The sequence below is a fragment of the Phodopus roborovskii genome, unplaced genomic scaffold (genome assembly GCF_943737965.1).
Source record: "Phodopus roborovskii unplaced genomic scaffold, PHOROB, whole genome shotgun sequence".
NCBI classification, from domain to species: domain Eukaryota; kingdom Metazoa; phylum Chordata; class Mammalia; order Rodentia; family Cricetidae; genus Phodopus; species Phodopus roborovskii.
This window is the reverse complement of record NW_026126638.1, coordinates 4,836,968-4,850,285: the sequence shown is the minus strand read 5'-3', so window position 1 is coordinate 4,850,285 and position 13,318 is coordinate 4,836,968. Positions and strand designations below refer to the sequence as shown.

Sequence of the window (13,318 nt, the reverse complement as noted above, 5' to 3'; positions counted from 1 at the left end):
TACACAGGGAGACACTGTCTCAACCCCCCCCCCCAAATAACTAGCTAAATAAACAAACAAACAACATGAGACACTACTACCACCACTACTTGCAAATGAGCTCAAAACTGTGGCAATATTGACTCATAGCATAAGATATAACCTGGGTCATGCTGGTACCAGCTTCCTTCCCTTTTCGGTGGTTTACTGAAACACCGCATGTGGATTGAGATTTTAGTGCAAAAAGGTAAGTCTGGTTTCAGGTTTCCTGCCTTAGGGCGTTGACAGAGCCCTCAAGCGGTGGTTGTCACTGTAAGAATGCATGCTCCCAGCTGTGGTTCAGTGCCCTGTGTTGTGTGGTTCATAGCTGTATTGTTGTTCAGGGAAACTAGGTATTTCCATGGTTTGGAAACTACACATTACCGACTGGGTGTCTCATCGGTGGGTGGTGCCTATTTTTTTAATATCTTTAATATTTCTTTGAAATTTTTAGTGATATTGACACAAATAATGTTAGATAGGCTGGCATTATTTTTAAGGCTGCTTGTCATGTTCAGACAAGCAACACTATATGGACTCTGTGAGTTGTATGTGTGTATTTCTTTGTTTAGATATGGGTAAAATAACTATAATCAAAGAAAAGGATGGCTATGACTTTTAGAGGGAGTAATAGACAGAATGGGAGAGGTTGGAAGGAGGAAAGGAATGGGGGAATGTAATTATATTTTAATTTTTTAAAAGATAACAAACCAAAGAGACTTCTTCTACAACACCTACTAAAAGAAAGCCAAAGAATCATAAGTACAAATAAATCAGATATTTACAAAACCGTATTGAAGAAACAACTCTAAACTACTAAAGAAAAGGAAAGCATGCTTTAACATTAGAAGTATTAACAGTGTAAAATCATTTGTAAAAGTTTCAATAAACATTAGTTGAATTAAAACAATAATGGATACTTCCATTATACTTAAAAAGACTATTTTAGAGTATAATTAAAAATAATTACAATGAAATATTTTGAATGCTTCCACCCCCCCCCACCAAATAATATGTTTGAGATTATAAGTAGCTTAGGGGCTAGAGAGATGGCTTAGTGGATAAGAGACTATAAGCAACCTAATAGCCTGAGTTCACCATTGTAATAGTGTGCTGAAATATCACACTATACCCCATAATGATGTACAATGGCTAGCTTTACATTTTAAATATGCTAAGATGGCTATCAAAATTCATATAAAAATATAAACATAGAAATGCCATAAGCAAAGTTTAAACAATACAGTATCCAAGGAGATGGCTCATATATAAAGTGTTTTCTGGGCAAACAGGAGGACCAGAGTTCAGTCGCCTCCACACACAAGAAAACTTGGCATGGCAGTCATACATGTAATCATAGGAGTGGGAACAATGACACAGAAGGGTCCCTGGGCACATTGTGCAAGGACCAGTTATCAGCTCAGGATACCCCAAGACCAAGTTCTCAGCACAAGTGGGCAAAGGGCAGGAAATAGATAGAGGACTAGAAAGAAGGGGAAGAGAACAGAAAAAGGAGGAAGAAGTATTTGTCCCCGTGGAGGACAAAGGACTGCCTCTGGCTAGAGAGGAGACTGGCATTGCCTCAATTGTCTCAATTGAGGGACAGACCAGAACAGCACCATGTCTATGAGAGACTGTCTTGATGACCGAGGCAGGGGGACACAGCCCACTCCGAGTCACACCATCCCTAGACGGGTGGACCAGGGATGAACACGAGCCTGTGAACAGAGTTAGCCAGGGAGCAACATTGCTTCATGGTTCTCAATCCAGGTTCCTCCTCCATGTTCCTGCCTGAGTTCTTGCCCTGACTTCCCTCAGTAATGGGCTGTGGCCTGAAAGTGTGTGAGTAGAATAAACCTAGCCCTCCCCTGGGTAGGTTTTGGGCAGAATGTTTTATCACAGTTAACAGAAAAGCAAACTTAAACAGCTGAGTCTTCTCACGTAGAAGTGCAAGCCACTTCCCAGGTGTGTGCCACCGCATATACAAACCGTGGCAATTCTCCATGTTTCTAATGTTTTAATTACGATGGACCTAAAATACCCCTTGCAATACACACATGAGGAATAGTTTCAGTGTTTGGGGGTGTTATGATAAAGCTTGAGGGGGACCTTGGGAGATTCCATGGCTGGCGAAGGTGACAGAGGCAGAGGAACAAACGTGCCAGGCAGACAGAGCTTAGTGAGACATTTTATTAGAAAGGGAAGGGAAGGGGAGAAAAGAGGTAAAGAGACACAGAGACAGAAGAGAAGAGGGAGACAGGAGGAGGATCGGGGAAAGAGAGGAGCCAGAAGGAGAGCATAAGTGGGCGGAGGGGGGGAGGTGTCTGTCTTTTAAAGGGGTCCTTTGCACCTGGGCTGACCGGGGTACTGCCTGAGTGCATTCTGCCAGGTGATAGGGATAGGCCAGCATAATGCCCGAATCCTTACAGAGGGTTTATTAAAAGTCAACAAAATTATAATCCCTCCTTCAATTACTGAAATCTGTAGGTGTGGGTCCAGCTTATGCAGAAATCTATCATGCTGAGCTGTAGTGCGGAAGACAGTGTCTACGTAGGAAACCAGCCTTGATTTACCACGCAAACATGTAAAAACAATGGCCTACTTTTGCCAAATTTCACTATACAACCTGTATGACCGTTGAAAACTCAGAGATATTAAAACAGAAACAAATGGGGGTGGGCCTCAAAGACCAAGATAGAATAAGTGCAATTTAGAGTTAGTTGAAATAACTCCTAAGCTACACAGCTTTATGAGGTTTTAGCTTTGGGGAGGACTACACAAAGTCCAGGGAAAGGCAAGCCATGATCTGCTGATTGCATGGCGGAAGGCAGAGTAGATGCCGATCAAGCTTCCCTGTGGTGATCGCCAGCCAATCAGGGGCTGCTAGAAGACACCGTTGGGGCTCCTCACGCTGCTGCCGTTACTACCACAGAGGAGCAAGGACAGGGACAGTGAGGACAGGGCCAGTGACAGATCTTGTGGCTCTCTGAACCCAAGCACAGCTTCGGTGTGACCTGTCACACTAGAGTGGTGCTGTATCATCCATCCAACAGTCTTGCTCCGTCCCTGACCCCAGAGAAACTCAGCCCTCAGAGTCCAAAGGTGTGAAGACAACGGATATGATTATCACTTCTCCTTTGGTCCTAAGAATTTTCTCAGCCTCTGTAGTCACCAGAGTGCCATCTCCATGATGATAGAAACTTTACACAGAGCATCACAGATAAGCCATGCATCCGGGCGTCACAGGACAACGTTTGGTAAGGAGAAGACAGGGTTTGTTCGCGGGCTAGGGAGGGTAGCCCTTGATTAGCCTGTGAGGCAGAGGGTATGCATATGGACACCTTAAACAAAAGCAATCGTCATCATCAACACAAAGGCTAAAAACTAAAAGGAAAAATAGAGACGGATAACATACCTCTCCACCACAACCACCTCTCCCTCCCTCCTTGCAAATAGGAGACATTTCATTAAAACAAAGCAAAACCAACGAACAAGATCACAAATTGAAACCAAACCCTCTGGGAAAGGTGGGGACTTGGGATTTTGTTCTACAAGTCTTGCTGGGGAACATATGGCACAGTTCTCAGAAATGGCACACAGATGCAAAGGCACACCTGAGTACCTTCCTTTCCTTTCCAAATAGGTCAATGACTGAGTTGTGAATATGGATTTCTTTTTTAAACGGGGCTTTTGTTTGCTTGCTGCTTTCCTCTGGTAAATAATGACCTGTCTGTTTGCCTTATCCGCAGATGGGAAGAAACTGCTGACCCTCTGGACCCTGCTATGTGGTGGTGTTATTGTTCTCCTTTGGGGCTTTTTCAGTTTTCCCAGAAGATGTAAGTGATCAGTTCCAGCAGGGCCGCTTTATCTCCTAGAAGATCAGTCTTTTTATAAATATGCATTGCATTCAGAGTGCCAGCTGCTGCTGATTCATTCAAAAAATGGGATTCCATGCCCGGAAGGGTTTCCCCTCTAACTGGACACCCACAATCACAAGTAAAGAGCTGTCAAAGAATAGCATAAGTACTGTGCACAAGTTCCTTCAGTTTGAAGCAGGATGAAAGGGGGTTATGTATGAGTCATGGTCGTCAGGTAAAGTTTACCATCAGCTGGGTGTGTGTGTTCCCTGGTAAGATCTTGTAGGTGCAATATTCATGTCAGGAAATCGAGCCAGCATTGATGGTGGTAGAGGTAAAGAGCCATCTTACTGTCATGAGTACCACTCCTTCCTCTCTCACACACTCTTGTTGTGTTGTTGTCGATGGTCCACTGAGACATCTTCATCAGCAGTGTAACCAGGCCACAGCATACCCCAAATCTCATTAGCCCCTGTCCTTCCCCTAAGTGCTGCTGATGTTTGTTACCTAACACAGGGACCCCTTGAAATCTTTCCTTTGGTTTTGTTTTCCTCTCCGTCTCCTCTGCTCCCTGCCTGCCTCTTCCTCCTTTCCATTCATCCTTCCTTTCTCTCTTTGGGGGTCTCAGGAGCTGCCACTAGACGGCATCCCCAGCTCAGACTGCTTGGCTTAGTTCACGTTCTGTGAAGACCGTTGGTGTTTAGAGCTGATCCAGGGCCTTGCTCTTGCTAAGCTTGGGCTCTTGCCATGGTACTAAACTCCAGTGACCTGCCTTTTCCAAATCTCCATTAAATCCACTTTGACCAGGTTCCTGCTTCTGTTTTTCTCATGGAACCTGCAGTTAAGTTTACCAGAGACATCATGACGCTAATTCTCGTAGCCATCATCTGTTTCATCTTATCTGACAATCCACATTTTAAAAATGTTTTCTCTCGGAAAATTTCATACTATTACACAATATATTTTGATCATACCCATCACCCTTTCACTGTCTGCAGCAACTCCCTTCCAGTTCCATGCTTTTCGTTTTGTTGTGCTAACCCTCTGAACCCAATTAGCACTGCCTGTATGTAGATATAGACAACCTACTTGCAGCCATGTCTCCAAAGATGTGTCATCCCCTCCCTCTGCAAGGATCCACTGTCAATCCAACAAGGATGGAATCTCAGAGAGAGGACCTCCCTCCCTGGTGTTGGGATTTTAACTGGCTTGATATTGAAAAAAAACCTTTTTGAAGCGAGTAGTCATTGGTGCAGACACAGGATCAAACTGCCAATCTAAGTAACTGTGAGTGCCCAGCTGTCGATAAATCATCTATATTAGCCCTTCCCCTATCCCAGACTCATAGACTATCACAGAGGAGTGGAAACTGTGTAGCCACTGATGATGAGGAAGAGGGCTATGAAATGTTGACTTCTGTCTATCAGGTTGGTGCTGACATCAGCTCATATCAGCTCACATTTTAAAACTCCTTCCTAAACTCCTTTGTTTGGCCTTCAAGTCAGTACACGCCCCCTGTTTGTATCCTGCCTACATCACTGCGGACTTCATTTCCTTTACTTGTCCCTTCCTTTCCCCCTGCACTTAGGGGCACAGTGTTCAAACATGTCTCTTCATGCATCCAATCTTTGAAGCATTGTTGGCCTTCCGAACTGGTCTCAAAACTTTATCACTTAAATGCATCTCCAATCTGGGACACTTCTTTGAATGCAATCATTGTTTTTTAAACCAATCTAGCAATTTGAATATCTAATAAACATCTCAAACTTAATCATGTTCATGCTGAAATATTTCTCCCTCCCTCTCCCTCTCTCTTTTTTTTCCCTCTCTCCCTCTCTCTTTCTCTCTTTCTGTGTGTGTGTGTGTGTGTGTGTGTGTGTGTGTGTGTGTGTGTGTTTGCAAGAGTATGGGTTAAATCCAGAGTCAGCCTTGAATGTCTTTCTTCAAGACTCATCCATCTTGTTTTGCAGACAAGGGCCCCTCATTGGGACCTGAGGCTCTGATTAGGCTTAGCTGACTTGCCAACACTTCCCAGGGATCTGTGTCTCCACTGCTGGGATCATAAGAGAGTGTTGCCACACCTAGCTTTCTCTGAGTTCTAGAGATTTAGTTCAGGTAGTCATGCTTTAATAGCAAATAATGTATTAACTGAGCCATGGCCTCAACGCCAAAATCCTCATCGCTCTGTCTTTTATCTACAGTCCTCCTCATCTCAGGGACCAGTGAACATATTCTTCTAACTTCAAAGTCAACACACCTTATGCAATTTTTTAAACTCTTTTCTTTTCTACTTTCCAAATATAACCAGTAAACTATGACTATCCTTTCACTGAGCCAAATGTGAACTCTCTCCATTCACTTGCCCATTAACCAGCCAGCACCTCGTTTTCTTCTCTAAGGTTTGTCTGTCTTCTACCCTTGATCTCTGAGTGCAACTGTGGCTATATCACATAGTAACACACTTTCTAGAAATGAGAATTTTACATTATTTTTCCTTCTCTGACTTTATAATAAAAGTGAATCATATTTGAACCGGCCACATTACAAGGTTCCATAATCACATATGCTTGATGGCACCTATATGCACAGTTTACTTTAAGAAGACTCATCAGAACTGCTGGAAAATTTTCAGTCACTTAGAGAAAAGCCTTGTGAATGGCTACACTACCCTTAATGCACCTAGTTACTCTGGACTACTGATGTCCTGTACTACTTAATCCTTTACTTGTCTGTAAGAACATGGACATCTTCACTGTTTAGTGAGCAAGCCAGGCACACCCACCTCAGATCTGTGCATTATTTCTTCCCATTACTTAGAAAAAAAGTCCTACCCTGGAGGCAGACACACCTCCCCAGTCCACCTTTCCTCAGGTCTTTACTTAGGCATCACCTTTGTCTAACCCTACCCTGAATGTTGTACCCTGAATGTGTATCCATCAGTCGTCCTTATCCCTTGACCTGGATGCACTTCATGAGCAACTGTGTGTTTTTAGGCATGCAACTTTCATAAAAGCAAAGGTTTTTTTTTTTTAATGTTATATTCAGTTTTGTATTCCAACAGCTATGCAAAGTTAACTGTCTGCCACAGGCTAAGTGCTTAGCTTGTGTGTGGTTGGATGTATAAATGAAAGAAAAATACACTAGCAGATGAATGAATGATAAAACTGGATTTCTCATAGCCCACGTTTTGAACCAACTATCTGACTTTGATAGTAGTTGTTTATTTGAATCCAATATTTTAGGATAGTTTGGGACTTTCTTTTTTCAAGTAATTCCAGTGAAATGAGTGTTTTTGCTGCTCTGTCATATCAGGTTTGTGTATATAGAACTTTACTGATAATTAATGATTCCAACTGAATAGTCCCCCATTCACAGGCTCGAGTCGGAGGCAGTCATTTGTTGTGTTTTTCCAGGCTTGGGAAACGATACCTTAAATACCGTTTCTCTCAGGGTTATTTACAAACAAATAACTTCATTGTTAGTATTCAGACAGCTGTGCTGGCCTGTCCTTGGGGTTCTGATAGGATACGCCCTCAGCTGCAGCCGCTAAGAGCACCACCTGTGCACAGTCACTGTGTTCCCTTTTAGAAGGGCCCCGCCCACCTCCCACCCTTCTTTCTCTTTTTTCTCTCCTCCTCTCTGTCTGTCCCCTCCCCCTTGCTCCCCCAACCCTCTTTTCTTTCTCCTCTTCTGCTGCTCCTGTCTCCAGAGGCCGGTCTCTCCCCTTTCTCCTTTTTATGACCCCTTTCCTTAATAATAACCCCTTGTGCCATTTCTTAAATTACAAACATTCATATATCTAGTACTGTGAGTTAAGGAGGAAATGGGAAGTGGAAAAGTTAAACTTCAGTGTTTTTCCCTTTTCTGATTTCTCTCCCCAAGAACAAAGGACAAAACGATAGCATCAACTTCTGAGCAAATGCTGTTTTTAAAAAACAATTAATATCACTTAGGTCAATGGGAGAGAACCAACCCTTCAATGTTATGACTACAGAGGAATCCATTTGTTTGTGGGAAAGTATCTGAGGCGCCATATCCAATTTTAAGAGAAGTGAATAAATAAATGAATTCCAGTAGTATAAAATATCAGAAAAGGAGTCAGAGTATATTACATTTCTGGAAGTTGGTCACTAGTATTTTAAGTTACAGGGAGATCTTAATTCTGCAATGCTTCTTTCTCGCCCGCTGTGTTCTTGGTTGACCTGTCATCGTGGAGTTAGCGACTAAAGACATTTGACTGAAATTGAATGTGAAAGTGAAACCTGTCTTATCAGTGTGAAATACAGGTGAATCTTTCACACTGAAAGTCAGACTGTTTTTCTCTGACAGTTTCTTCATGTCATATGTTCATTTTAGTTGGAGCCACCAGAATCATCAGAAATAAGACGTGCGAAGATGAAGCAAAGATATGCATGAATTCTTGGCATAAAATTAATAAGAACTGCTTCTTTCTTTTTCAACATAAAAATGCATGGCTCTCTGCACAGGAGAACTGTCAACGCTATGAAGCAAACCTGGCTAAGTTCGACACCAAGATGGAACTGGTTAGATTTCCCACTTATCATGCTGAGTAGTTAAGACACAGATCTTTTACCTTTGGGGAAGTTAGAAGTCAAAAGGGAAGATAGATAACTAGAAATGCTCATAGAAAATATATATAAATTACAGAGTATATTATATACAATCAAGTGGGTAGATTGGAGACAAGGTCACATTTCCATGAAATGATATCATCTGAGCGCAGGAATAACATCAAGGGGATGACGTCTCTAGGGGGAAGTATCAGTTGCAGCATGGGATTAAGATAGGTAAATGCCTGGAATAGTCAAGGAACTGAAAATAGACAGGCAATCAACAATCAACCTGTCTGTAGCAGAGGAATGAATATGGGTATGGCCACAAGGGTCTTTAAGGCCATTCATTACAGAGACTTTAGTTTTCTGCTTCAGGTAAAACAAGGAGGTGTTTCAGAATTAGGGTCAAAAGTGCTGTATTCTAACTTCAGTCTTAACAGACTCATTTTCTTTGCTGTAGCAAATACAAAGATGGGGTTTAGCTACTCAGCCCCCTGCAGGACCTGTAGTAGAAGTGTGATGGACACAGACGAGGGCAGTGCTTTTTCATGTACTGAGATGCTAGATGTTCCTGATAGTGCTCTGTTTTGTCACAGGAAGCTTTGATGAGCCACGTGGAGACACTACGATCTTCATTTTGGATTGGACTGAACAGACGAAATTTTCGCAAATTCTGGGTCTGGGCAGATGAAAGTATATACAATAACTTGTAAGCCTTCATACGATGTAGTTAGTGTTAATTATAAATCATGGTAAAAATTCCAACTCTGTAAACAACTACATACACTGCCTCTTTAACTGCATTTCCCAAACTGGCCCTCCAGCACACACCCAGGAGAACCTCCAGACAAACTGGTAGTCTTTTGGGAGCATCTGCCCTCAAGCACCAGGGCTGTTTTCTGGGTGTTTAACTGGGTTGCACATATCTTCCTTTCATTCTTGACTTGACAGAAGTCTGAGCATTTTAACTCTTCCCTGCTTACTCCTGTGTATGTGCTGTGCACTCATGTTCTGGGTGTGTGTGAGCGCGCGTCTGCATGCATGCCACCTCTCACTGCTGGAGAGTGAGTATCTGAAGATTTACTGACAGCTATGTTGTCTTTAGCCCTCAGGGGCCTAACATTATGGATGGGAAGTGATTGGGAAGAGAGATGTTTGATTTCCTTTTATTCAAAATTCCAGAACTTCTCTGCTGTCCCATGCCTAAATAATTAATTGTTATCATGAGACTCTGTTTTTTTTTTTTCCTGCAAACATTTAAAATTTCTTGCAACTTAGAGTAGAGGAAGGGCTCGGAAGACAATTCTATTTTTCCCAGAGGAGCCACAGGCTTCCATGCACCGAGTTCCTTTCCCAAGGCAGGTGTTCGCTCCATGGTGTTACTATATTGTACCTCACCAAGAGATTTCTTCAACCAAGAGAAGTTTCCACGATCATTCTATTTATATCAAACTTAGATTAAAAGCACACAATGACGTGAAAGCAGCGATATAACCAATAATTGTAGTTTTTCACTTTGAAAACCAATGTAAGACATCTATGAAACAAGTTAACTTTGAGTACAAAACATAATGCCTATGGTGCTTTTTTGAAGTAAATATTGGCAGTTTAACAGTTTAAGATGTTATGTATTCCCATTTATTTATTTTTTTTAAAGGGGGGAGGCTATGAGTTGGTGAAAGTGCTATTTTGCTAAGATCTTACAATAAATGACACAGACTGAACATCGTAAGCAACTGATCTGGAGTCTAGAAGTCCACAGTCGAGGCGCTGTTGGGCTCTGTTTCTTTTGTCCTCTTGCCTGGGTGTGTAGACGCTGCCCTCACTATGTCCTCCTATGGCTCAGCCTGTGTACGTGCTCAAGGAAGTGCCTGAATTGTTTCTACTTGAAAGAGCACTGGTGCTACATGCCGTAGGGGAGTGTAGTTCCGTGGTGGAATTTGCCTAGCCATGCAAAAAGACCTGGGTTCACTCTCAACATGGCAAAAGAAAAACAAAAACAGTCAGATTATATTATATGAGTGTTTATCCAAAAGTCATCGTTTTGCCAGGCAGTGGTGGCACGCAGGAGGCAGAGGCAGATGGATTGCTGTGATTTTGAGGCCAGGCTGGTCTATAGATTGAGTTCCAGGACAGCCAGGGATGTTAACACCGAGAAACCTTGTCTCCAAAAAACAAGACATTATTTTAAGCCAGGCATGGTGATAGGCCTGGAATCTAATTTCAAAAAACATCAATTAAAAGAAAAAGGTCTTTTATCTTACTTGGTCCTCTTAAAAGCTTATATTTAAATACCTTATATTTAAATGGAGAGTAGGGCTCCCATGTATGGGATTCCTATAGCAGCTGATGGGAATACTGGCACATGGGCACATGGGAATGTGTAGGCATGGGAGTACAGCAGGACCTCTCCATCTATCCATCTACAGGCTCCATGTGCAGACTCAACCAACCACAGATGGAAAGCTGTAGAGAGTAAGCTAATTATGTTTCTACTGAACATGCCTGGCTTATTTTCTTGTCATGAGAGTTTGATAACAGAGCATAACTACCACTTACATAACACAGACACAATTCTAGCACGGTTCCTTAGGGACAATCTGAAGTCTATGAGGGGATATGCGTAGGAGCTATGCAAACCCTGTATCATTTTATGTAGGGCTCCCGACCTGAGCATCTGTGGCTGGTGGTCTTTCAACTGCTTCTTCAAGGATACTGGAGAACTGACCAAACACATATATCTTAGGAAAGGATAAGATCAAAAACTGAGGGTCTCCAAGAAATCAGCAAAGTATATATCAGTGCTGACACATGCCCCTCCAAATAAGGCACTGATTACATTACAATCAGAACTTCACCAAGACTCACTGTCAGGCAGTTTGTAATTTTGAACTCTCAATGTTTGATGTTTATATATGTGACCTAAAGTAGGAACTTCAAAACTATTCCTAGTAACTCTGCATAGTGCCTTGCATATCAAGTAAACAATATCTATCTCATAATGTAATTGGTTTCTGAGTGGCCAAGTAAATCCACACTTGAAAGTTATAACAGACCTGTAGTGAAAAGCATGAAAGATGTTCCCTGAAATGCAAGCTACACTCCTCCACACAACACCTCTAAATGCCTAAATATGTTGATTTAGTCATTTTCGTTACCAACATAAATGGAAGAATGTGACCCTTCTCTGAAGGACTATGATATTTTCTTACTTGTTGGCAGCACAAAGTACCAGGCTGTGCTGCTGAGGGGTGGAGTTACTCAGTACCTCCCCGGCAGAGTACCGAGGTCAAGTGTGATGGCTCATAAGAGAACAACAGCTTACACAGCATCCTCTCCACAGAACACATTTGAACTGTGTTCACCAAAGTTTAGATTCATTTTTCTGAGGCTGGGCTGGATCTGATAAATAAAGAAGTCTACCCTTTGTTCTGTTCCAGGAAGAAAGTCCAAGATCACGGTGATTGCGCCTTCTTACATAAAAATGGTATAGACAGTACCAATTGTGATGACCTAAGAGATTATATTTGTAGCAAAGTAGGCCAGTGCCCTTGAAGAAGTCTTCCATCCAAAAGAAAATGAAGATCAGTATCTTGTTTTATGCATGTTATACCGACGGTGATGTGTTTTCGTTCCTGTCAAAACTGTTTTGAAATCTAATTTGACTGATGAACACCTACACGATTTTTTTTTAATCTTAAAAATAGTTATTAAGAAGCCTAGAGATTAGGCTGACTTTGAGATGGTACTGCTGCTTCATCGAAGTTGGTGCACTGGAGGCTGTGGGAATTGACCTTGCTCCTAAGTGATTCATCTCAGTGGGGCACACTGGAGGGCAGAGAGAAGAGAGAGAAAGCTCCTCTGCTCGTCTGAAATTCATTGAAATCTGCAGAAAAGAGAAGCAGGAGCTTCTTCACCTTCAATGCATGGTCCATGAGGAACTGTGAAGGAGGGCATGATGGGAACCATTCTGATCCTGGGCCTTAAGTCACCACTGGAGACCAAGCAACTCTGCACAGGTCTCTAGACTCCCAGTCAAAACGCTGAACTGAAGGATGGGAGATATCCCGGATCTGTTGTTGCCACAATGACAGAAAGAATGCAGAGAGGCACAGAAGAAGAACCCTGGTGACCTTGAAGGATCCATAGAGATTAGCGGGGATTCCCCAAAGCTGTTTCCCTCAGGCTCTGAATAATACTGAAATGGTCTTGGAGGGAAGAGGGAGAAGAGGTTAACACTGCTCATCATTAAAAATCTCTTCAAGCACCACAGTCTTTTCTCATATATGATCCTGGCATCGGTTTTATATGTAAGGGCATATGTGGAGGAGCATAGGACATAAACTAGAAAAGGGACTGTGGGTGGAGTGAGAGCTCTGAAGGAGGAAAGAGGGTAATAGAAACATGTGGCATGAGGATTGGGACCATCAGGGGGAGGACAGGGAGAGAGGAGGAGGGCGGGGTGGAAGGACTTACGAGAGTCAAATGCACAGCCTCTGAAACCTGTACTGGGCTAGATAAGTGCCAGCTACTGCTCATCCCAGAAGGGAGGGCAAGGTTGTGCAGCATTTAGGCAACGTTGTGACTTAGAGACTGGCTTGTCATTTAGTTTTCTGTGGTCAGGAGCCTGGGTTTGCCCTTTGGAAGTTGAAATAGGGACAAGCTTGGGAAAGACAGGAACTGGTTCAGATTGGGGTATGAGCATTCTAGAGCAGTTTCCATTAGGGACTCTAGTCTACTTCTTTCATTCTTAGTAACTCCTGCCTCCACTTTTATCATCTGTGAGAGCTGCTCATCTTCCTTAGTCTCAGTGTGGTACCTTCTATAAATAATTATAGTGGGAGGGCACTCATTGGGTTGCAGGCTGCA

General features: G+C 42.6%; 1 protein-coding gene across 1 annotated transcript; it reads left to right on the top strand.

The window, feature by feature from the left end:
• Positions 1-198: 198 nt before the first annotated feature.
• On the top strand, positions 199-12,073 carry LOC127212886 (C-type lectin domain family 2 member F). The gene is made up of 5 exons (XM_051173080.1): positions 199-226; positions 3,768-3,854; positions 8,232-8,419; positions 9,046-9,158; positions 11,890-12,073. The coding sequence occupies exons 1-5, from the start codon at positions 199-201 to the stop codon at positions 12,002-12,004; spliced, it is 531 nt and encodes a 176-aa protein (XP_051029037.1). The 3' UTR covers positions 12,005-12,073.
• The last annotated feature ends 1,245 nt before the right edge of the window (positions 12,074-13,318 follow it).